The 24,564-nt window shown below is 44.7% G+C and overlaps 1 protein-coding gene across 2 annotated transcripts; it reads right to left on the bottom strand.

Annotated features, from left to right (window-relative positions):
* Positions 1 to 3,669: 3,669 nt before the first annotated feature.
* On the bottom strand, positions 3,670 to 20,976 carry DCK (deoxycytidine kinase). Of its 2 annotated transcripts, none has more exons than XM_048482725.1 (8): positions 20,923 to 20,976; positions 20,509 to 20,605; positions 18,086 to 18,201; positions 16,403 to 16,596; positions 12,463 to 12,610; positions 8,719 to 8,834; positions 6,250 to 6,349; positions 3,670 to 5,349 (listed from the first exon to the last, which is right to left on the bottom strand). In XM_048482725.1, exons 2-8 carry the CDS (start codon positions 20,573 to 20,575, stop codon positions 5,323 to 5,325), a joined length of 768 nt encoding a protein of 255 aa, XP_048338682.1. In that variant the 5' UTR covers positions 20,576 to 20,605; positions 20,923 to 20,976; the 3' UTR covers positions 3,670 to 5,322. The 2 variants fall into 2 exon arrangements, with proteins under 2 accessions (XP_048338682.1, XP_048338681.1); XM_048482724.1 differs by having other exon boundaries at positions 20,877 to 20,961.
* Between the last annotated feature and the right edge of the window lie 3,588 nt (positions 20,977 to 24,564).

The following is a 24,564-nucleotide window of genomic DNA, read 5'->3' as shown; positions in this document are numbered from 1 at the left end:
GCCAAAAAACTGCTTCTAGCCTTTGGAGAATCCTTGGGCTTAAGGTGCCCGGGCTTCACTTGGAGTCCATAAAACCAAAAAAAAATGCCATTTCAAAAAGGTCTTTATTAAATACCATGCACATACCATGAGAGCCAGCAGGGTGTCGTGGTCAAGAGCAATGGACTCTAATCTGGAGAACCGGGTTTGATTCCCCACTCCTCTGCATGAGCAACAGAGTCTTACCTGGTGAGCTGGATTTGTTTCCCTGCTTCTACACCTGAAGCCTGCTGGGTGACCTTGGGATAGTCACAGAACTCTCTCAGCCCCACCTACCTCACCAGTTGGCTGTTGTGGGGAAATGAAGGGAAGGAGTTTGTAAGCTGCTTTGGGACTCCTTATAGGAGAGAAATTATTGGATATATAGGGCCGTGGTGGCGAACCTTTGGCGCTCCAGATGTTATGGACTACAATTCCCATCAGCCCCTGCCAGCATGGCCAATTGGCAGGGGCTGATGGGAATTGTAGTGCATAACACCTGGAGTGCCAAAGGTTCGCCACCACTGGTATAGGGTATATAAATTATTGGATTTATAGGATATAAATCCAAACTCCTCTTCTTCGGGGCACCAATCAGCTACCTTTCTTTACTATATTTTACGAAAAAGGTAGAAACATGAATACATATATCTTTCTGTTCAATTGCTATTAAAATTTAAAAAAAATTAATTTCCAGGGGGCGCTAAGTAATATTCTTTCTGGAAAGGGGGCGGTTGGCCAAATAAGTTTGGGAACTACTGAGCTAAACTTTGGTCTTCAAAAGACTTTGTTCACAGCCTTGGGCACACAGTGACCTCATGTGGTCGAACGTGGCATAACAAAAGGCACCTTAAAGATATGGAGGCGCAGGCTGCGGTAAGCAGTTTTTGCACAAATGATTTTTACATGCGAGTGTGCAAAGTCCTGGCGTGGGGCAGCTGATTGTAACTCCGCAATTTTCAAGGCAAGCAGAGGTGGTTTGCCATTTCCTGCCTCTGCACAGCAACACAGACTTCCCGAGTGGTCTCCCTTCCGAGGACTAACCAAGGCTGACGCTACTTAGCTTCTGAGATCTAATAAGATTGGTCCAGTGTCAGCCATCCTGGTAAAGGTATATAATACTTTATGGCACGCCAATGCAGAAAAACACTTTCTCGCCCGAGAGCTCGGGGGAAGCGAATTGTTCTTCCAAGGTCAGTTACACCCGGAGAGCAAACCTGGATGAAAATGAGATTTTCAGGGATGGATTTTTATAATCTGATTTAAGCCCAAATGAGTAATCTCTTCTGGCCATGACTTTGAAACGACTGTCATTTCCCTGCCGGCAGTAAAAAGTACTGAACTGGCGACAAAACCATGACTTTCAGTTTGTTTCAATGAAATGCTTGGGAAAAATAAGACGGCAAAACTGGTAACTGATCTTCAGCAAGCAGGAAATGGCTACGAGTGATTCGGCGACCGAAGTTCATGTCTCGTAACGAATGCCTTCCAATAACAGCTGAATGGTGTTTTTTTTTAAGTGCAGTATTCTCAGGACAGCTGGAAATGTGTTGGAAACATGAACAGTGTTGCTTAAAGCTCACAAAACTTGAGAGGCTGAACAAGTTCAGAATGAATTGAATGTCCCATTGTCGGTAGCTCAATCTACCCCCCACCCCCCAACTCTACCCTTAGTCAAATGAAGTTAAAAGATGGAATAAAGTCCATTCTGGTCAGCATCTGCTGTTTCTGTCATCTAGTTATCCAGCTGGGAGATTTTTAAGCAGCTGCCTGCTATTTTTTCATCCTTAGTTGGATACCAATTAGTAAACCCAGCAGTATCACTATATGCTCCAAATTGTAGTGTTTGACCCTCCTGGGATATCACTGTGCACTTCGTTCAGTTGCGATCTCTTCATTTCTTCCATGGCTTTTCACTAGATATCCGAGACTACGCTCATATTATTCTAATTTATACCTGCCACATTTTCCTCAAATACCCTAGGAAGCAATATAGCGAAAAGCAGGTTTTGTTAAGGTTTGTGGAAAAATTCAGGATGATATGGTTCGATCCAAACAACTTCTCCATTGGTGACAAAGAAGGGGTCTCCTTAGACCTCCCCCCCCCAAAAGCAATGGTGAGGATTATAGAACATCCACAGATAAAAGCCACCCATGACTGGGCAGAGGTGTACCGCCCAGGGGGACATATAGGGTCAAATGTCCCTGGGCTGCAGCCGTTTAGTCACGTGAGGGGCGGAAAATTGCCCACCACACCCCTCCTCCTTCCCCCAGGGTCCATAGACTGATTTCAAGACCTGGTGCAAAAAACGTTGTTTGGTCGTGGTGGGGGTAGGCGGCTGCCCATCGGGTGGCGGGCGCAGAAAACTCAGATTTTGCACCGGGCTACATTTTCCCTAGATACGCCTCTGGGACTGGGGCTGTGTCAAATAGGGCAAGACTGAGCAAAGGAGCTGGCCGGATCCAACCATTAATGTACAATGTCCACTATATGTTCCCCAAAATGTTTCAAAGTGGGGGAACCTTTCATTTGAAGCAGAAAATGCTTCAAGTTAGTGTTATTTTTAGACCCTAAAATTTATTTTTAGACCCCTTAGAAATAAAACAAGTTACTTTTATTTTTAGACCCTGTTTTATTTTTAGACCCATATTTCAGAAATGAAATGAATTGTCTCCCAACTGCTCTGCTTCGGCTCCCGAAAGAACGTGTGCACACGTGCATTGCCGGGAAGGGGTGGCGAGCTTAGCCAAGAGCAGCCTGTGCAAACCATTAAGGTATTGCAAAGCTTCATTTCAGCAATGGACTCTGCTTTCAGAAACAATGAACCCGCACAGCGGCCAGGAAACAATGGGATGACCTTGTGCTGAGCAGCAATCAGGACACAAAGTCGTTATGAAAGAGGGGAGAAGGAAGGGGAGAAATCAGTCTAACAAAATTGGAGACTTTTTGCATTTGCAAAAAAAAGGAAACAGAGGGTTGATCTGCAAGTGACGGCTTACATCTATATCTAATGTGGCATGGCGGTGGTGGAAAACACTGTTAAGTTACTTCCGACTTACGCCGACCCTGTAGGGTTCTCAAGGCCAGGGAGGAACAGAGGAGGTTCGCCGTTGCCTGACTCAATGTAGCAACCCAGCACTTCATAAGAACATAAGATTCACCGAGATCCTAGTCCAACACTCTTAATTTTAACCAATACACTGTCTTATAGGCTGTGCTTTTGAGAGGATGTTTGCCGCTTGACAAGTGAGCTTTAAACCACAGACAGGAATGCAAAGAATGTTTATGGGACTGGAGCAGGCAAACAGGTGGCTATCGCTGGATACTGAGGGCTATTTACACACAAAGCAGCTAAAATATCTGTGGAAGCAGAGAGTTGGGCGGCTGAGCTTTCCCCCCGAGCCCTTTCAATCCATGCTGGCTCATGCCAATGAAGCCCGTGGAAGGCCTGAACAGAATATGAGCCCGAAGCACAAGAGCTGCAAATACTACATCCCGCAGCTTGATCTGAAAAAAAGATAAATACAAAAAAAAAAAAAACCATCCGCAGCTCTGAAGAATTCAACAGGAAAGCAGGAATCAGCCCGATCCAACACCCAAGCTGGAAACATGTGAAGGACTGTGACTCTTGGGAGGAGCAGAACAGGACGAAAAGGATACTCCTATATTTATTTCAGGTTCAAACATGATCACACACGCTTTGACAAGTCAGTGCTAACAGTGAAGAACGCTCGGATGCTAAAGCGGTCTCATCTGGACCCAGATTTGAACTTCAGCTCCCCCCTGGGCAGCTTCAAAGTTCCTTCTGGCTCCAGAATAGAAACACCTCCCTGGGTTGGCCAAACCCAAGTACATCTGGACAAATAAGATGATGCAGTATATACTCACTTAAAGAGGGATACGAGTCTGCTCTGTAATTTGAAACATCTCAGATGTAAAGAAAGAAAAGTGCAGATTTAAATCATCATTACTCCATTCTACGGCACTCGGCGGCTGTAGAATTAGTTTACAAACGAACGACATTCTGCAAGTAGAAAGTGAGGCATCTGTACAAAAAACATCCTAGCTGTTCTCCCTTCTGATCAAACAAGCACCCCAAGAGGAAAGGGTTAAAAAATATGCATCTGTTAAAAAACTTCAGATCAACTCTAGGTTTACTAGGACAATTTGGCGACATGAACATCAGAATAGGTGAAGCAATTAGTGGTTTGCTTTCATCGTTGTTTCCCGGGCCAGCTGTGCCCCCAATCACCACGCAAGCACGGTTTAACCTTTTCATGGCTGATTTTGGCTGCAGCAGAGTCCCGTCTGGGCCAGTCTCAGAGTTCGCACCAAATGAAAGCATGACCTTGCATTAGCAAGCAAGTTATCTGGGACGACTCAGTGGTTTCCATCAAAGAAAAGGAGTTGCTAAGTGCTCATGCAAAAATGTTTAAAACAGGGAAGGATAAAAATGCAATGAGAATTCTTCGTGATCTGTTCTCGCCCCTGCAGTTTTCTGCACAGAGCCCCGACTTTAGCAACAAAACAAAAAAAAGATAGCAGAATGCAGAATTAAGTCAAGTTCAGTGAGAAATAGAACGCGATTCCTCATCGTTCTGCAGAACAAAAAGTAAATAAGGCGAATGCTGATGAACTTCTAGGTGTTTTTACAGAAGCAAGCAGAAGCAAAATCACATAAAATCTTAGCTTTACAATAATATTTTTTTTTTAAAAAAAACTGACAGTGTTTGGTTAAAGACTCATCCCGGAATGCATGGGTTTTTTGCTAACTTGCACATGGCATTTCATAAATTCATTGCCCTTGTATAAGTTCTAGAAGTAGTACAGGCTTTGACTTCACATGCGTGTGTGGGAGCAGAAACACACACAAACAACACAGCGGTGTGCCGAGTACTTCCACGTTATCGAGTGTGCGCGTGATCCATCGTGTGGGCGGGGCAAACGGCAGCTCCCGCCTCCAGTGGTCAGAAGGGGCCCCAGATTCCACCCCATGTTTCGCAAGACCCGCTCTGAGAAAACCAGTGGCTTTTCACCGAGCGATTTCAGTGCCGCGAGAAAGGAACCCAAGGACTCTGCTTTGTCATGCTATAACACCCTAACCGTTCTCCACAAACATTATGCTTAAGAAATCTGAATGCAAGATAAATATGATAAAATAACAGTTCACCGTCGAATTCAGTAACTTCAATAAAGCTGAACCTTGACCTTGGACATCTGAAGCAGAAGCGGAGCTCGACAATACAAAACTAGGCGCCTTGGAGGAAGGGGAAGTCTTGGGTTTGGCTTGATATGTAGAAGAGCTATAAAGTACTCAAAAATTCTTTGACCTGGGGGAAAAAACCCAAAAGTGACTGTTGTTAATGCTTAATAGACAGGACAAAAACAGGTTACTAAATCTCAAGGCTGAACTCCCCTGAGAAGATGAAATGGCTAAACTGAGGCTATCATACTTTGGTCATATTATGAGAAGACAAGACTCACTGGAAAGGATAATAATGCTAGGGAAAGTTGAAGACAGCAGTGAGTCCCCAAATGAGTCAGAAAGCAAAAAAATTCTGGGCCACGTTCAAGGTGCTAGTTTTGTCTTTTAAGGCCTTGAGCTGTCTGGGACCCTAATATTTCAGGACTGCATTTCCCTGCATTGCCTGAGGAGGTTACTCTGTTCCTCCAAAGAAAATCTGCTGGCGGTCCCCAGCCCTAAGAACATTAGGTTGAACTCAACTAGAACCAAGGCTTTCTCAGCCCTGGCTCCAACCTGGTGGAACTCTGTCAGCTGACACAAGAGTCGCTCAATCAATTCCGCAGGGCCTGCAAGACAGAGATATTCCGCCTGGCTTTCCGTCGAGGCCATCCGTTGCTGTGGTATTATCTTGCCAACCTCCTGACCACTTACCACCAACCATAAGCGGATTGCTGAGTTGAAATATCAATGAGTGTCTGTGGTGATGCAATCAAACTGCGCACCTCCCCTTCCAGTTTACACCTTACTCTACCTGCTCTTCTTCTGTGATTATGAAACGGGGACTTTATAGGCTGTATTGATATGATTTTGTCACCATCTGAAGAGGAATGTCGATTTTAATATTCTAGCTGTATTTCAGTGTCTATTCCTCATGTTGCGTTTTGTTGTTTGTAACCTGTTCCAAGCTTGGTCATGGCCGGGGATGGGTGGGGTATAAGTATAATAAAATAAATATTCTCTGCCAATTGGGGAGGGGGGGCCTTACCTTTTCTATCATATTTTCATGCTTGTCTTTATTGCCTTTGAAGTCTTCGTTTACGTCTAGTGACAGGATCGGTACCTCTTGCAGATAGTCAAAATCCATTCTGTAAAGAAATTTAACATCTTGATTGGGAAACTGGAAAGCCAGGAGGGCTGATCCTGTGATACAGTGAATGTATATACTACCTTCGTAGCCATGCATACACACCTGTTCATAACAATCAGCCAAGACTTTATAAATGAAACGGGGGACCAGTACCTAGAATCTCAGAGCTGGAAGACCCCAAGGGCCATCAAGTCCAACACCCTACTATGCAGGAACACACAATCAAAGCACTCCTGACAGATTTAAACACGGTGTTTAAATCACGCGTTTAGCTATACGTGTGCTGAATGTAACAGGAGAATTACTCAACATGTTTAATATTTATTTATTTATTATATTTATATACCACCCTCCCCCGGAGGGCTCAGGGTGGTGAACAACAAACATGAATAGAGCACAATAAAATCACGACTAAAATAAGTTAAATATTAATTAGTTTGGCTCTATATAAAATAAACCCCACCCCATGAAAACGCAGCACACTAAATCAACATAACAGATGGCACCTACAATCAATCTCCTAAAAAGAGAGTTGGGGGGGGGGGGGGGGGACGGCAGGATCAATTAATGTTATAAAGGATCCACTGAAGGCAAAATCAGGACTGCCCAGCACAGACTGTACACACATTCACTGTTACTTGTGAACAGAGCTAGAGAAGATACATGCTATATTTATTTATTTTATTAAACTTCTATACCGCCCTTCCCCGAAGGGCTCAGGGCGGTGTCCATCAATTATATAAAACAGTTAAAATCCATTTCACACCCAATCCCAGTTAAGAACCATATATAAATTATAAAAATTCAGATGGTGATTAAAATTGTTTCCCCTTCCTCATTCTTGCAGCCACAGGAGGCCAGATATTTATCACAGAAGTGTGGTGTTATCCTGGCTGGCCAAATGCCTGGCGGAACAGGTCCGTTTTACAGGCCCTGCGGAAACTCTGTATGTCCCGCAGGGCCCTGATCTCTATAGCAACGTTAGGGGGATTTTTCTGTAATTTACTGGGGAGTAATAATCTATTGCCCTGACCTGGATAGCCCAAACTTGTAGATCTCAGAAGCTGAGCAGAGCCAGCTCTGGTTAGTATTTGGATGGGAGACCACCAAGGAAGTTCAGAGTCGCTATGCAGAGGCAGGTAATAGCAAACCAGCTCTGAAAGTCTCTTGCCTTGAAACCCCTATGGGGTTGCTATACATCAGCTGCAGTTTGATGGCAAACCACCATCGTTTCTTTAAGAAAACTCATTTCTTTAAGAATTTTCAGCTTACAGCTCAGGAGACTATAAAACAGTAAAGACAAAAAATACCCATAAAACAAACAAAAATACCAAAAGTCAGCAAAAGGTCCAGAAAGGCCCCAAAACAGCCAGCACAAATTATATTTAGAATGTTTTTGAAAAATTTCAGCCTTGGAAACAGTATTATGAAAGTAATTGTAAAAAGACGCGGCCAAGAAATACATATGTAAGCAAAGAGCTCCTAAGACAGAAACTTAGCAGATGAATTTGAAACAAAAATAGGCCAAGGCTAAGAGTTCTTCACAGGTGGATATAACACGGTCTTGAACATTCATGAAAATTAGGATCTGAGTCCACATTTAAGGATGGTAAATATCTAAGAACATAAGAAGAACATAAGAACAAGCCAGCTGGATCAGAGTCCATCTAGTCCAGCATTCTGCTACTCGCAGTGGCCCACCAGGTGCCTTTGGGAGCTCACATGCAGGATGTGAAAGCAATGGCCTTCTGCGGCTGTTGCTCCCGATCACCTGGTCTGTTAAGGCATTTGCAATCTCAGATCAAAGAGGATCAAGACTGGTAGCCATACATCGACTTATCCTCCATAAATCTGTCCAAGCCCCTTTTAAAGCTATCCAGGTGAGTGGCCATCACCACCTCCTGTGGCAGCATATTCCAATCACCAATCACACGCTGCGTGAAGAAGTGTTTCCTTTTATTAGTCCTAATTCTTCCCCCCAGCATTTTCAATGAATGCCCCCTGGTTCTAGTATTGTGAGAAAGAGAGAACAATTTCTCTCTGTCAACATTTTCTACCCCATGCATAATTTTATAGACTTCAATCATATCCCCCCTCAGACATCTCCTCTCCAAACTAGCAATCCAAACTAGCAATCTAGCAATTCTGTACTTCAAAAAAAGAGGCCCAGGACACTAAAAGTCTCTCAGCATTTGGGGAAGGGGGCGGGGGGAAGAGTACAGGGCCCAATACCTTTTCTGAGACAAAGAGAGACTTGCTAATTTGCACACTAAATCTCAAGTTGCCCCCAGAGTTCTGTCATTGGGGAAGTCATGTGATGACAGTGGTAGATATTAGAAAAAAAGACAACCACAAGGATAAAATTACCGCAACGTCTTGTGCTGAAGCCAACTTTCGTGTTTGTAGTGAAGCTTTTCCAGATATTCCATAGGAATGCCTTGTTCTTCATCTCTTCCCCGCACATAAATCCTATTCAAGCAGTTCTAAAAATAGGAGACAAGAGCGGAAAAGAATGTTCAGAGTGAAGTGAGGCATATTTTCCATTATCTCTAGAAAGAACAAACAGGATCTCTTGCAGAAAAAGTCGACGAGGGAGTCTTGTGATGCTTTAAAGATGCCCCCCCCTCCGTAACATGAAGTGCAAACAATCAGACACATCTGTGTGCGTTCTTCTCACATTGTGTATACAGAACTACCACGCAAAGACTTCAACAACCAAAAACCTCTCGGCCCCTTCCCCCAATTTATGTTGATATGTTCAGGATTTCCTGCTAAGTTTTGGTGTGCAATCAAAATACTGGGTAGCACCGTGGTGGCGAACCTTCGGCACTCCAGATGTTATGGACTACAATTCCCATCAGCCCCTGCCAGCATGGCCAATTGGGGCTGATGGGAATTGTAGTCCATAACATCTGGAGTGCCAAAGGTTCGCCACCACTGGGGTAGCAAATACGTTGAAAGAGTTCTGGAGATAGACACAGCCCCAGACCCAATTGAGCATACCAATGAACTTAGTGAATGTTTGCAAACATGGTAACTGAAGCCTAGACAATATTTCAAACTCCAAGTGCCAAAAGGAAAGTGTTACTAAACTGGGGCTGCGCAGTACAATTGGAGGGGGAGTGTTTGGCATGTTTAATGTACAAAAGAATATCAACCACAAGATCAGCACCTGGACTTAAATCCTAACCTTCTTTCTTTTCCAGGTCTCACAAAGCAAAGCATTTTATTGTCATTGTGCACGCACAACGAAATTTACAGCAGCATTCCTCGATGCACACAATTTCAGACTCATACCCCATCCTCACTTTCCCTTTCCTCCACCCATCCCTCCACAGCCCCAAACACATCAACACGAAGCCACTAGGGAAGACGGGAAGCTAGAACATTCTCTTCACACTGAAGGAGAAGAAGAGTTTGGATTTATATCCCACCTTTCTCTCCAATAAGGAGACTCCCCTCCTCTCCTCACACCAAACACCTTGTGAAGTAGGTGAGGCTGAGAGAGTTCAGAGAGGACTGTGACTAGCCCAAGGTCACCCATCAGGAATGCAGGAATGCGGAAACACATCTGGCTCATCAGATAAAGCCTCTGCCACTCAGGTGGAGGAGTGGGGAATCAAACCCGGTTCTCCAGATTAAAACACAAGTGTTCTCCAGAACACCTGTGGGAGCCAGCACAGTGTAGAGTAGCAGATTTTGATATGGAGCACAAGGTTTGATTTCCTGCAGCTCCACATGAACAGCAGATGCCAATCTGGAGAATGTCTACAATAAAACCACATTTAAGAAACATTAAAACTGATCCTATCCCAAATCCCAAAAACAATTAAGAAAACAGTTAAAAATATGTACAAGACACAAAACACAGCAATTGGATCCGGAAGGAAGGACCACTGAGGACATGTCAAATGGAACAGATGAAAAGTCTCTATCTGCTGGCAGAAGACAGCAACCGAAGGGGACAGGAAAATCTTGCTGGGGAAAGAATTCCAAAGCTTTGGTGCCACTACTGAGAAGGCCCTGACCCTGGCTGCTTTCCACCTTATCTCACAAGGCACTCAAAGTGGTCTGGCAGATTCCTAGAAGAAGAGCTTGGATTTATACACGGCCTTTCTGTCCTATAAGGAGACTCAAAGTGGCTTACAAACTCTTTCCCTTCCTCTCCCCACAAATAGACAACTTGTGAGGTAGGTGGGGCTGAGAGAGTTTGGAGAGAACTGTGACTAGCCCAAGGTCACCCAGCAGGAATGTTGGGATGAGGAAACAAATCCGGTCCGCCTCCTCATCTGGAGGAGAGGGAAATCAAATCCGGTCCTCCAGGTTAAGAGTCTGCCGCTCTTAACCACTACATGCTGGCCTAGCTCCCCTCCCCGCCATAGCTCCATATAGACAACCATTCTAAAATGATGATATCTTATGCTCAAACAGGATGGGGCGGGAGAAAACATACATGCGCTAGAGCTCAAAAGATAGTGAACACAGCTGCTCTTCGCTGCAGCTTTCTAGCTGTCTTCTCAGGGCTCCACCTGCTCCCTTCCAAGTGGAGAGGATAGTGGCATCAGGTCTGCATCTTCTTCTGGGAGGATGCCATCGCCCCTAAGTTCTTCCCAAGCTTCCAAGTCTTCCATGAAAATGCGGGGGAGGAGGGGGGAGGAGGAGGGGAGACGGGGAACAGTAAAGTAATGACAACACGCTGGAGGCAAAAGGCTTCTAGAAGCTGAAAAGGCGTCAGAGGAGCCTTCCCTTGGGCTATAGCAGGAAGGATTCAGAGGCCCCTTCCGCACATGCAGAATAATGCACTTTAAGAACATAAGAACAAGCCAGCTGGATCAGACCAGAGTCCATCTAGTCCAGCTCACAGTGGCCCACCAGGTGCCTTTGGGAGCTCACATGCAGGAGGTGAAAGCAATGGCCTTCTGCGGCTGTTGCTCCCGAGCACCTGGTCTGTTAAGGCATTTGCAATCTCAGATCAAAGAGGATCAAGATTGGTAGCCATAAATCGACTTCTCCTCCATAAATCTGTCCAAACCCCTTTTAAAGCTATCCAGGTTAGTGGCTATCATCACCTCCTTTCAATCCACTTTCATAATTATTTGCAAGTGGATTTTGATATTCCGCACAGCTGCAAAGTGGATTGAAAGTGCATTATTCTGCATGTGCGGAAGGGGCCAGACTGAGAGAAGGACCATGTAGATTAGTGAGGGGGGGAAAGAACAGCTGTCAAGGAGAGCTTTTATCCCCCCCGTGAGCTCCCTAACTAGGCAGGAAACAAAACGGGCTCTAGCGTCTCCGGTGCGGAAGACAGGAAAGTTAGTCTCACTCCCTGAGCAACCGGCGGGAGTAACCCAGATTCAATCTGCCCCCCTCCTCAGTGAGAACATTTAATTTTTCACCCCATTTTTAACTGAAGTTTTACCCCATCCTTTTCAGTTGTTTCACAACCAGCATCCCTCCTGAGTCCTGCTTTAGGGCTGTTTTATTGTTACAGTTTTATGACTTCTGCTTGAACTGCGTTGTTGCTGTTTTTATGTCCCTCCAGGGTGTTTTACTTGTTTATTTTATGGATGTTTCCATTGATGTATTTTATGGCTTTGTTACTGAATATCATTTTGGCTGCCTCGACCAAGTCTCTGTAAAATTCCCCTGCAGGACCACATTTCAAAGGGATCTACATTTTCTAAACAACTTATAATGGTTAATATATAGAGCAACCGTGGTGGAGTGGTTAAGAGCGGGTGGATTCTAATCTGGAGAACCGGGTTTGATTCCCCACTCCTCCACTGGAATGGCAGAGGCTTATCGGGTGAGTCAGATGTGTTTCCACACTCCTATATTCCTGCTGGGTGACCTTGGGCTAGTCCTCTCAGGACACTCTCAGCCCCACCTACCTGACAAGGTGTTTGTTGTGGGGAGGGGAGGGGGAATGGGCTTGTAAACCACCTTGAGTCTCCTTACAGGAGAGACAGGTGGGATATAAATCCAAACTCTTCTTCTACAAAAATCTATTTCAGGTACGCAAGCTCGTATTCCGCAATCCGTTGGAAGGGGAAAGATTTACGTTCAGTACTCTGTTCTAATTTCTGCTGCAGCCAAAGTCTTATTTCTTACCTCGGGGGTCGCTCGGAGATAAATAATGCCATCCAGCTGAAGACCAGATCCAAACTGCTCATGCATCCAGTTATGCCAGTCTTGGTATATAGTCCATTCGGTTTCATTCATACAGTCAGACTCATACAGGTTGGACGCAAAGATGTACCTTAACAACAACAACAGAAAAAGAGTACTTTTGAGTTCGATATAATCCTGCATTAAGAACATAAGAACTAGCCTGCTGGATCAGACCAGAGTCCATCTAGTCCAGCATTCTGCTACTCGCAGTGGCCCACCAGGTGCCTTTGGGAGCTCACATGCAGGATGTGAAAGCAATGGCCTGCTGCTGCTGTTGCTGCTCCTGAGCACCTGGTCTGCTAAGGCATTTGCAATCTGAGATCAAGGAGGATCAAGATTGGTAACCATAGATTGACTTCTCCTCCATAAATCTGTCCAAGCCCTTTTTAAAGCTATCCAGGTTAGTGGCCATCACCACCTCCTGTGGCAGCATATTCCAAACACCAATCACATGTTGCGTGAAGAAGTGTTTCCTTTTATTAGTCCTAATTCTTCCCCCCAGCATTTTCAATGAATGCCCCCTGGTTCTAGTATTGTGAGAAAGAGAGAACAATTTCTCTCTGTCAACATTTTCTACCCCATGCATAATTTTATAGACTTCAATCATATCCCCCCTCAGACGTCTCCTCTCCAAACTAAAGAGTCCCAAACGCTGCAGCCTCTTCTCATAAGGAAGGTGCTCCAGTCCCTCAATCATCCTCGTTGCCCTTCTCTGCACTTTTTCTATCTCTTCGATATCCTTTTTGAGATGTGGCGACCAGAACTGGACACAGGACTCCAAGTGCGGTCGCACCACTGCTTTATATAAGGGCATGACAATCCTTGCAGTTTTATTATCAACTCCTTTCCTAATTATCCCCAGCATAGAGTTTGCCTTTTTCACAGCTGCCATGCATTGAGTTGATTCTTTCAGAAACTGTGCATCGTGAAAGGGGAAGAGGTGAAAAGGACAGAAAGATAAAAAGCTGGATGGATCTCCGGGGCTGGTCACATCAGAGTCGCCGGATTGTTTTGTTAAGTGCCATCAGGTTGCTTCTGACTCTCGGAGGAATCAACGTCCTCCAAAATATCCTGCCATTAACAGCCTAGCTCAAGTCCTGCAAAATGAACGCCGTGGCTTCCTTTATAAAGTCAATCCATCTCATGTCAGGTCAACCTCTTTCCCTGCTGCCTTTGATTTTTCTCAGCGTTATTGCTTTTTCCAGGTAGTCTTGTCTTCTCAAAATATGAGCAAAGTATGATAGCTTCAGGTCAGTCATTTTAGCTTCTGGGGAAAGCTCAGGCTTAATTTTATCTAGAACCCCCTGACTTGTTTTTTTGACGGTCCACGGCACCTGTGTAATTCTCCTCCAACACCATATTTCAAAGGAATCGACTTTCTTCCTATCCGTTTTTTTCATTGTCCAACTTTCACACTTGCTAATGAGGAACACTATGGCATGAATTAATTTGATCTTGGTGGCCAACGACATCCTATGATTGAGGGACTGGAGCACCTTCCTTATGAGGAGAGGCTGCAGCGTTTGGGACTCTTTAGTTTGGAGAGGAGGCGGCTGAGGGGGGATATGATTGAAGTCTATAAAATTATGCATGGGGTAGAAAATGTTGACAGAGATAATTTTTCTCTCTTTCTCACAATACTAGAACCAGGGGGCATCCATTGAAAATGCTGGGGGGAAGAATTAGGAGTAATAAAAGGAAACACTTCTTCACGCAACGTGTGATTGGTGTTTGGAATATGCTGCCACAGGAGGAGGTGATGGCCACTAACCTGGATAGCTTTAAAGGGGGCTTGGACAGATTTATGGAGGAGAAGTCGATCTATGGGTACCAATCTTGATCCTCCTTGATCTCAGATTGCAAATGCCTTAGCAGACCAGGTGCTCGGGAGCAGCAGCAGCAGCAGAAGGCCATTGCTTTCACCTCCTGCACGTGAGCTCCCAAAGGCACCTGGTGGGCCACTGCGAGTAGCAGAATGCTGGACTAGATGGACTCTGGTCTGATCCAGCAGGCTAGTTCTTATGTTCTTATCCATTTAAGGTTCTTTTCCAGCTCCTTCATGGCTGCCCTTCCCAGTCTCAATTGTTTTAGCACAAATCAAAAGAAATGATAACCCTATCACCAGACCGTGGGTGGCAAAGCAATAGGGTAACTCTCCTACAGTTATAGAATAACTTCCCTTTGGGCACAGGGCCTTCTAAAAGCATTTTAAATTCTGAGGTACCTTCTTATTTCTCTGTGAACTGCTTAGCATTGTGGCTCCTTCCTGATCTACCATCCGCCTTCCACATGTCACATTTTTTAGAAGGGTGGTCAGATGATGTAGATTTTCACATCTCAAACTGGGGGTTGCAGGGAGAATCCAAGCTCCGTAATTGCGTTAATGCTCAAAATTGCACTTCGTATCAGAGCACTGCAATAGTGGCTGATCTATCCTGATGTGAACCCAGGCATCTTATACCTTCTAGGGTCAAAAGCATGACTTCACTTGGGCCTGGACCCAGGATTCTGCCCGCCATGACAGCTTTCTCCTTAGGTTTGGCCCTCCTCCGGGCAGGGCCTTCCGCAATGGCAAATGAAACGTTTGGGATTTTATGCCACTCAGAAATGGTTCTCTCTATGGCAGGTACTTTTAGATGCTTTTTCCTCCTTTAACATCCCTTTCGTTTAATGCATGCAATCATTAATGTCACCCAAATCAAAGTGACCACCTCTGCTGGAAAGCTTACTAACCTGGACTACCAAATCAATGGAATTAAAGTGGTACAATAGATAAGTTAATAAACAGTGTAAGGCCATACAGCCCAGAAACCACACAGCACCCAAGTGTAAGGCTGTTAAGCACTGCAAACAAGCTAAAACACTTTCCTTGTTCTCTACACAACCACTTTCCTTCCCTGCACATTCAGCGCATCAGTTTGTTTATTTATTTATTTTATCCTGCCCTATCCCCACAGGGCTCAGGGCGGGTCACAACACAATCCCAACAGTGTAACGGTTTAAAAATTTAAACATTAAAATACATACGATAACAATAAAATATATAGTACTATTTGCACTAAACCGACATTTCACAGGTGTTCAAAATACAACGAATTGTGCTATTGTGCTAAAACCAACACAGCAGGTGTTAAAACTTCCCCCTCGTAGGAAAACATTCACATCTACAAACTTTTAATTCAGCACTTAACCCACGGGATGCTCAACTGTGTGATGGCAATTTGACTGCTTGGAAGGTCTGTAGAAGCCACTCCTTGGGGGCATCCCATCCCAAAGATATCAGATCTACTGCCTTCCACAGAATAACTGAACAGAAACCAAGACAGTGAGCATCGCAGCTTCAAACTCACCAGCAGTTCTTTCCCCATGCTTGTTTTTCTTCAAAGACTGTAAAACGTGCCCTATCCCATCCCAGTGTCAAGAACACATTTCTAAGATTTTTAAAGAGCAGAAATGGCTAGAATATATCTGGGAACAAGTGACACTTGATATTTTCGATATATTAACCAAAAATAAGACGTGGCAAGATAAACAGAATGAAATTTTGAAGATATGGATAATGTGGACTGGATGAAAGAAGCTTGAGTCAATGAAGGAATATGGGAGAAGAGGCTACAGAGAATGAACTTACTGCTGTTTGTGTGACAAAACTATGAGGAAGATGAAACGGGGGGGAGGGAGAAAAGGGGGAAATGTATTGTTTGAAAACGTATGAAGAAGGAATTATTATAAACTGTAAAACTCAAATGATACAATAATTTTTTTAAAAAAAGTTTTTAAAGAGGATCGTATTTGTCTGGCAAATCTAAAAAGGGGACAAGGAGCAACATGGAAAGACAAGTGGTGCAGGGGGAAAGTATTCACACAAGACGAAATATACCTGTCACTATAAACGGATCTCTCGAAGAAAACTACGGGGTTCTCTGCGGCTTTGAGCTTCCCGTCAAGAGATTTCAGTTGCGCCCGGATCCTGCTCAGACAGGCATAAGTCTGGAAGGTGAAGGACCACCTCTCTGGCTTTTCATACATCATCTGGAGTAAGTTGCCACCACTCTTTTGAGAGGTTGTCAGCTCCTGTTTGGGGAACAAAAACAAGCCATACACTGTGTGTTTTAACAATACCCTCACAATTCTCAAGGAAGCTCTAACAAAATGGCACAACTTCTGATCACTATCTCCCTGCCTTCATTTTATTTTCAGAACACATTCGACCAACCACTAGAGGGCAGACTGGGTGCCAGTTAAAGACAGTGATGTTATGAAAAGCAATTTCTGATTAAAATTTGCTTAAATCTTGATGGATTTTAAGGTTTTCCTGGTTCTTTTGTTGTTTGCTTTGAAACAAACGAACAGGGATATAAGGGCTCTGGGATTTCCATTCCTACTTGTACCAGACGAAAAAAGCTTTGATTCTCAAAAGCTTATGCCTCAAAAATCCTTGTCTCAGTTGCCACTGAGCTGGAATCTAGCTGCAGCTATAGGAAAGTTACATGAGCATGGGCAATGCCCATTTTGAATGAAGAAGCAGAGACTATAGCCAGAAAACAAATGTTCTGTCTGGGGCAGTTATGCAAATAAAGCCATTCTGCAAAAAGTAACCCAATTTACATTTTTATTTTTGTGCTTTTACTTCTGCATTTTGTTTTGATGGCTGGTCACGAGCTTGAAAAAAGCAGAGTCCAGGGACCCATATGTTTTGGCTTGACAGTTATTTCCCACTGCAGCCAAACTTCTCCAAATCAAAGCAGCAGCAGAGGATTGAAGGGAAGCTGAGAATCAAAGTAAGTTACTGATTAGGATAAATTTTCCCTCACCTGCCAGGCCACACACATCTTTTTTAAAGTTGTTTGTTCCCTGAAAAAAAGGAAGGGCTTTCCTAATTTTCTGGAGGAAACTCTTACCATAGGTAAATGGCTATTCTAATCTGTTGAACAGGGTTTGATTCCCCCCTTTCCACCTGAGTGGCAGAGGCTTATCTGGTGAACCAGATGTGTTTCCGCACTGCTACATTCCTGCTGGGTGACCTTGGGCTAGTCACAGTTCCCTCTGAACTCTCTTAGCCCCACCTATTTCACAAGGTGTCTGTTGTGGGGAGAGGAAGGGAAAGGAGCTTGTAAGCCACCTTGAATCTCCTTACAGGAGAGAAAGGTGGGGTATAAATCCAAACTCCTCTTCTTCTATGTACAAACTTGGTTTTAAAAAAGATACCAGGAAGAGGTTATAGGTGGCAAACACATCAGCTGGGAAAAGCTTGGTTTGAACTCAGAAGGGAACAATTTGGAATGGATGTAATCAAGAAATCAGATTTTCTTCAAATGCTGGGTTAAGCCAAATACAGATGCACGAGCTACACAGGTACATGGGGGTTGCGTATGTTTAATCTAAGTAAATGAAGCCAACAGGACTGCACAGGCTGCAAGATAAAACTGCAGCAACTGACCACAACTGACGTGGTATTTTTGCCTGTTTGTTCCACTCCACAGTGTATGGGGCCCTGCACTGCAAAGAGTGGACTTTTCTCCCCGCCCAGATAATACGACCATGTAAAACCCACACGCCATACCTCACAGTCCTCTTGGCAAGCCTGAACATTGCACCATTTCGCGACGGGCTCCGGAACGACTTCCCACTCTTCTTTGGTTTGTTTGAGAATATTCACAAAGGTAGACTTGCCTGCAGCTGTTGAGGGAAGGGTTTATGCTTGTAAAGAAGCGTGATGCCGGTTTGTCCCTTACCATGGACATAAACTAAACATTAATTGGAAACATTTTCATTTTAAAAGGTTTGAGGCAGTTCAAACACACTTAGAAGGCACGTTTAGAAGGCACGTACCACAGTATTTCAGAGGCTTAGGATAGCTCAGGTGTCCCAAACCTTTTTGAAAATGTGGGATCCTGACACAGTGTGGTAGGAGCCGCCACGACATGGGTACAGCAGGAGGTGCAGCCAGCCACGACATGGCTGCCACAATTTAATATCAGATGTACAATGAAGATCTTTGTGCCACTGTGGCCGCTTCTGCTAAAGCAAGATTCTAAGAAACAAAACATCTGTGCAGTCAATCAAGTCTGAAGCGGCTGCTCGGAAGTCGGGCAAACGGCCCACCAGACCCCACTCGCTTTCTACAATCACTTGGTGGGCACCAAGAAAAGTGTTGGTGGATTCCATGCCACTCACGGGCACCACGCTGGGGGTCCCGGGGCAATTTATAATATTCTGAAGAGGGCAAACATTGTTCTCAACTGTTATTATTCAAGACATTTTGATGCTGCCTGATTAGGATCCTCATAACAGCGATAAAAAGACTTGCACATAGGACGTCAAAACCAATAGAGGGAAACAGGCAAATCTCTCTAAGAAGGGAGTTCCAAACTTTTCACACCATGACCAAGAAAGCCCTTTCTTGGGTTGCTACCTGCCTAACTACAGAAGGCAGTGGCACCTGAAGCAGGGCCTCAGACGATAACACATCACCTGCGAAGCATGATGAAGCTTGTTCATTTAAAGCAGTAGTTTGCAAGATTATCAACCATTATTTCCTAATAGGGCCCCTGATTATCAGGTAGAAATTTAACAGGTGCTGTTTTCATTCAGCAGCAATGCATATATGGGAACCCTTCATAGAAACATACAGCTGGAAGAGACCCCAAGGGCCATCTAGTCCAACCCCCTGCCTTGCAGGAACACATAATCGAAGCACACTGGACAGATGGCCATCCAACCTCTGTTTAAAAACCTCCAAAGAAGCAGACTCCATCACACTCAGAGGCAGCGCATTTCACTGTTGAACAGCTCCTACCATTAGGAACTGCATCCTGATGTTTAGGTGGGATTTTGTTTCCTGTACTTTGAATCCATTACTTCTTGTCCTAGTCTCTGGAGCAGCAGAAAACAAGCTTGCTCCATCTTCAACATGACCTTCCCCTGCTGCATTTCTGCCTCCCACACACCTGCTATCCCAGGATCTTAGCATTTAAGGAGCACTGGAGGCAAGAAGCATTTCCTCCATGTGAGCCACCAATGATGGCGATAGTTTGTAATGTAATAGCCTTTATGACTCTTAATATTTGTGCCAGGCAGCTCTCAAGAGGAAACTGGAAAAACTGGAACACCAACCTGTGGAGGCACTCAAGCAAATGATGCCGTCACAAATTACAAGAGACAGAGCATTAAGCAAAAGACATGAAGCATCCTTGAGTCATAACTTTAAAAATGCACACCAGCAATCTGTATTTGTAGAATGATGCAGGGTCTCCTAACCAACAGCAAGCAACCACCATAGGGGAAAGGACAGGAAGACTTTCTGGGACATGGTGTGAAAAGTTTGGAACTCCCTTCTCGGGGAGATTTGCCTGATTCCCTCTATTGGTTTTGGAGCCCTTTGTTTAAGCCTCTTTACTGCTGCTATTTAAGGACCCTTGGCACAAATCATTCCCAGTTTTGATTTTACAGGTATTTGGCCAGCTCAGAATCCAAGTGCGTCTGCTGCCCAAGAATTGGATGAAACATCCCTATTCATATTAACCGAGCAATCCTAACACAGTTGTACTCAGCTACCCAATGAGGCTTACTCCCAAGTAAGTGTTAAGAGTCAGAATCGGTCCCCAGTCATCTCTTTGGGAGGGGCAGGAAGGAGGGAGGGAGGAAGGGGCCATCTTGAGCACTTTAAAAGGTTAAAAATCCCATAGAGGGGGGAAATAAGGGGGGGACTGCAGTGCCTCCAAACTTGGGACTCCCCAGCCAAGTTTTTGCCCTTTTCTCTGCTACATTTTTCATCTCGCCCTTCCTCCTACGTGGCCCTCCTCTCCCAATGGTGCCCAAACAACAACCCTGCGAGGTAGGCCACGCCGTGCAAGGGTGCCAGGTCTGAGTTCCCTGGCCCGTTGAAGGGCGGAATCTCCATGCGAGGCTCTCCTCTCGCCTCAACCAGCTCGTCCCCGTCCCTCAAAAACCCACGGAAGGCGCCTCAGCCGCTCTTCCCCTCACCTATATTCCCTTCGATGGCGATCTTCTTGATGCGCTCGGCCCGGCTCCTTTTGGGTGGGGTCGCCATGGAGACCACGGTCAGCGGGACCAGAAGAAACTGCAAGAGACGGTAGAGACAAAAGGACAAAACAGGCGCGCTTTTCCTCCTTCGCGCCAACCCCTTTCCTCGCGCTAATCTGAATTTGCCGCCGGGCGCGCGGTCGCTCCGGATTGGCCACGGTGCCCCGTGACGTTGCAGAGTTCCATCCTCTTCCCCCACCCGCGGACTTTGTCGTCAACGCTTCATTTGCATATTTTGGCGCGTCGCCCCCCCCCCTTCCCCCGGTTCCTCTTCTCCGCCTCAAGGGCCTGGGAGAGCCTACGGGTACCTGAGAGGACCAGTACAGCCACTAGGCACCGCGAACGCTTCCAAACCTGCTTCAGTTGACCTGTAAAGACGACGCTTTCCGGTCAGAGGAGCAGACGCCGGTAGACAGAGCCTTAATCAAGTACTGAACCATAGATTGGAAGCACAAGGCAGGCTCGTGGAGCGGTGAATACATCGATTGGCCAAGTTGCTGTGGTATGGTTGCCATAGCAACTGGCAAGTTTTCTCCTTGCAGTTGGGTTGCTAACTCTGTGTCCAGTAATTTCTGGAGATTTAGGGGTGGGGCTCGGGCCCCTTCCAGACATGCAGAATAATGCACTTTCAATCCACTTTGAAGCTGGATTTTTACTGCACAGAATAGCAAAATTCACTTGCAAACAATTGTGAAAGTGGATTGAATGTGTATTATTCTACATGTGTGGAAGGGGCCTTAGAGAGTGCTGGAGGAATGAAGATATTGATTGTAACAAATGTGTGAATATTCTATACAATAAAAAAATTTATAAAAAAAAAGAGTGCTGGAGGGACCTCAGTGGGATGTAACGCCAGCCTCTGAAGCAGCCATTTTCTGCAAGGAAACTGAGCTCTGTCTCCTGGAGATCAGTTGTAATCCCTGGTCCTCCATGAAATTTGGCTGGTTCCTTTCAGGAGACTCACACCGGCAAGGGGTGCGTTGAGAGAGTTCTGAGAGAACTCGACCAGTAGGCTTCATCTGCAGGAGCAGGGAAACAAAATATGCCTTTTGGGGGCCCATAACATTGAACCCCCAGAAGCAAAGTTCACCAAGCCTGGATGCTATTACCAGGAGGGTCTCCTGGAGCCACTTTGAAAGTCTGGTGCCTGTGTCTTTAAAAATGTGCAGCTTGCTTACACACGCAGCTGTTAGCTTGAAAAATGCACCCCCTGCAGGCCAAAACGCAAAAAACACCAAAAATACCAAAAAAAAAAAATCAGACGGACCGAATATATTTTTTGTCTTACTTGGGCATACAGATAATTTTATGCTCAAATAATCACAAACTGAATTTTACCGAATGTCTAGGGTATTGACCAAGCCTAGTTATTTCTCTCCTCTTTCTAGACATTTTTCTCAGTTATTATTGTAGAGGATCTCAGTTGTAATCACATGATAATAGGAGGGTTTGGGGATCGCAATAGTGAGGTATATATTTACTATTATTTTTCTTCTTTGTTCTTTTTTCTTTCCTTGTTCTTATTTTTTGTAATGCTCCTATCCTCTACCTTTAATATTTTTGATGCCTAACTCTTTTCTATATTAACAAATATAACTAGTATAATTTTCTGTACTTTGACTGTGCATTTTAATGGAATTTGTATTTCAACATTTTCTATTTTGTCAATAGTTACTTGGTTTTAAAAAAAGAAAATATGCAGCATAAAAGTTTTTAAAAAGAAAGTGTTAAGGCGAACTATATCCTGGTAGGTCTTGGCCGGTACAAGGTGACCTGAGAAGACTGCGTGGTGCAGAGGGTAGCTCGGCAGTTTCAAAGGGAAAGAAGGTCTCTCCAGAGAGGAGAGGAGAGATCAGGGAACAGTGCCAAAGGAGGCTAATTCCCTTCATGACCTCCTCCTAGGAATTAAGATGCTATCCATAAAGCTAATTGTCAACACTTGCTTCATGGAGCCCATTCGTACATTTTCTCCTCTCACATCTCCAATTTTGGGAAAGTTCATTTTTTGCACATTAAACACACACCACGAACCCACTTAGTTTTATTCCCTCCTTCACAGGAAAGAGTTCAGGTAAACATCCCCTCTTCAAAACCAGTGGCAGGTAGGCTAATTCTGCCCTCTTCCTTTTGATCTGTCTATGCATGAACTTGGACAATTCCTTTCAACGGAGAGGAGACAACGCCCAGCACTTCGTATTTTTCTCCTCCCTAAAAGACTCGTGTTTTTGATGGACCATATTTTTCACAACTTCTGTTATCAGAAGGATAGCACGTTGTAGTTTCATCTGCATTTTCTTTACTTGACCACAGTGATGTAGTGATCCCTTAGGGTGGAGCATGGTATGGTCAGTTTATCTTCAAATACAAGTGAACACTGAATAGAAATAAAATGGGGGGGGGCAGGGTTCTAACAGGGAAGTTTACTAGTCTTCCCTTTGCCTGCTCCTACAGGCCCTTCCTTCTCTTGCCCCCACAACTATCTCAACAAAATCTGAGATCTGCTAGGAGAAAAGCTACTGGCAGGTGGCCTTATTGAGAAGAAATCTGACAGCACAACGCACACAGGAGACATTGCAGAAGAAGAAAACAGTAGGTGGAGGAGGATTTCTCTATTCCCGTCCAACTGCTGTTGCTTTGCTGGCAATCACTGACACAACTCAGCTGTTTCAGGCAATGTGTTGGAAAAACAGGTATTTGCTGCCATCCCATCTAGATTCCATCCTATTTATGCCAGGATACTTCCACAAACACGGATTCCGTATCCATTTCATAAGGCAATCACAAGGATGGATTCTTTACATTGCAAGTTTTAAAAAATACAACTGGCTCTTCTTCCATCGTTCTTCAAATCCATCATGGCCTCTGTCATTTGATACGTGATTCACTATGAAACCCTGAAATCTTGGCCATTTATGTTGCAACAAACGCAACAATTGTAGAACTTGTTCCCAATAAGCAAAGGTTTTTCCATAGTGAAGCCCCCAAAAGTAACACAGATCCACCCAGCGTGGTGTAGTGGTTAAGAGCAGGTGCACTCTAATCTGGAGATCCAGGTTTGATTGCCCACTTTGCCACTTGAGCTGTGGATGCTTATCTGGGGAACCAGATTAGCTTGTGCACTCCAACACATGCCAGCTGGGTGACCTTGGGCTAGTCACAGTTCTTTAGAGCTCTCTCAGCCCCACCCACCTCACAGGGTGTTTGTTGTGGGAGGGGGGAGGAAAGGAGATTGTAAGCTCCTTTAAGTCTCCTTGCAGGAGAGAAATGGGGGATATCAATCCAAACTCCTCCTCCTCCTCTTCTTCTTCTTCAAAAGTAACAGCAATTCTTTCTCTCTTGCAACAGAGTTTAGATGTTCCTGAAAAAGGATAATATTTTCTAGTTCCCTCCTCCCAGTAGCACAAAATAAGATAAATCAGTATACCATTCCCTTTCCTTTTAGCAGTTGAGGAATATCCCTCCATTCCTTCTACCCTCATCCTGTCAGATCTTAGCTGCTAAGCAAGGTCAGTCCTGATTAGAGTTTGGATGGAAGATCTCCAAGGAATACGAGGGGCGTGAAGCGGAGGCAGGAAATGGCAAACCACCTCCAAATGTCTTTTGCCTTCAAATCCAACGGGGTCATCAAGTTGGCTGCAACTTGATAGCACCTTCCCACCATCGCCTCTGTACCCTGGAAGTAGCAGAATCCTTCAAGCAACAGACAGGAAGAAAAAGCCACGTCTGGATCGGATGAGGCCAAGGAGAAGAATGTGCTTTGGTTCTATGGGCTTTTGTTCTATGCCAATATTTCAAGTAAAAGTAACAGGACATCAGGTTTATTTTATTGCCATTCTTTGTGATTTCCTTGCAAATCACAAAGTCAGGTGAGATGATTACACAGTTATTGGCATGTGGAATGTTTGGTTGTGGACAATCATACAGATGTACTACTGAGGTCCACAGATGTACTACTGCGACAACACACAGGATGAGAAAGGGAAAAAAAGGCAATCG

Source organism: Sphaerodactylus townsendi, unplaced genomic scaffold (assembly GCF_021028975.2).
Source record: "Sphaerodactylus townsendi isolate TG3544 unplaced genomic scaffold, MPM_Stown_v2.3 scaffold_20, whole genome shotgun sequence".
NCBI lineage: Eukaryota > Metazoa > Chordata > Lepidosauria > Squamata > Sphaerodactylidae > Sphaerodactylus > Sphaerodactylus townsendi.
The sequence above is the reverse complement of the archived record's forward strand: the minus strand, read 5'-3'. Positions and strand labels throughout refer to the sequence as shown.

Coding starts and splice junctions, on each gene's coding strand:
- DCK (XM_048482725.1), bottom strand. CDS start 20,575: ATGGCGACCCCACCCAAAAGGAGCCGGGCCGAGCGCATCAAGAAGATC. Junction 18,202..20,508: donor CGCCATCGAAGGGAATATAG/GTGAGGGGAAGA, acceptor TTCCCTCAACAG/CTGCAGGCAAGTCTACCTTT. Junction 5,350..6,249: donor ATGAAAATATGATAGAAAAG/GTAAGGCCCCCC, acceptor TTTTTCCCCCAG/GTCAAAGAATTTTTGAGTAC.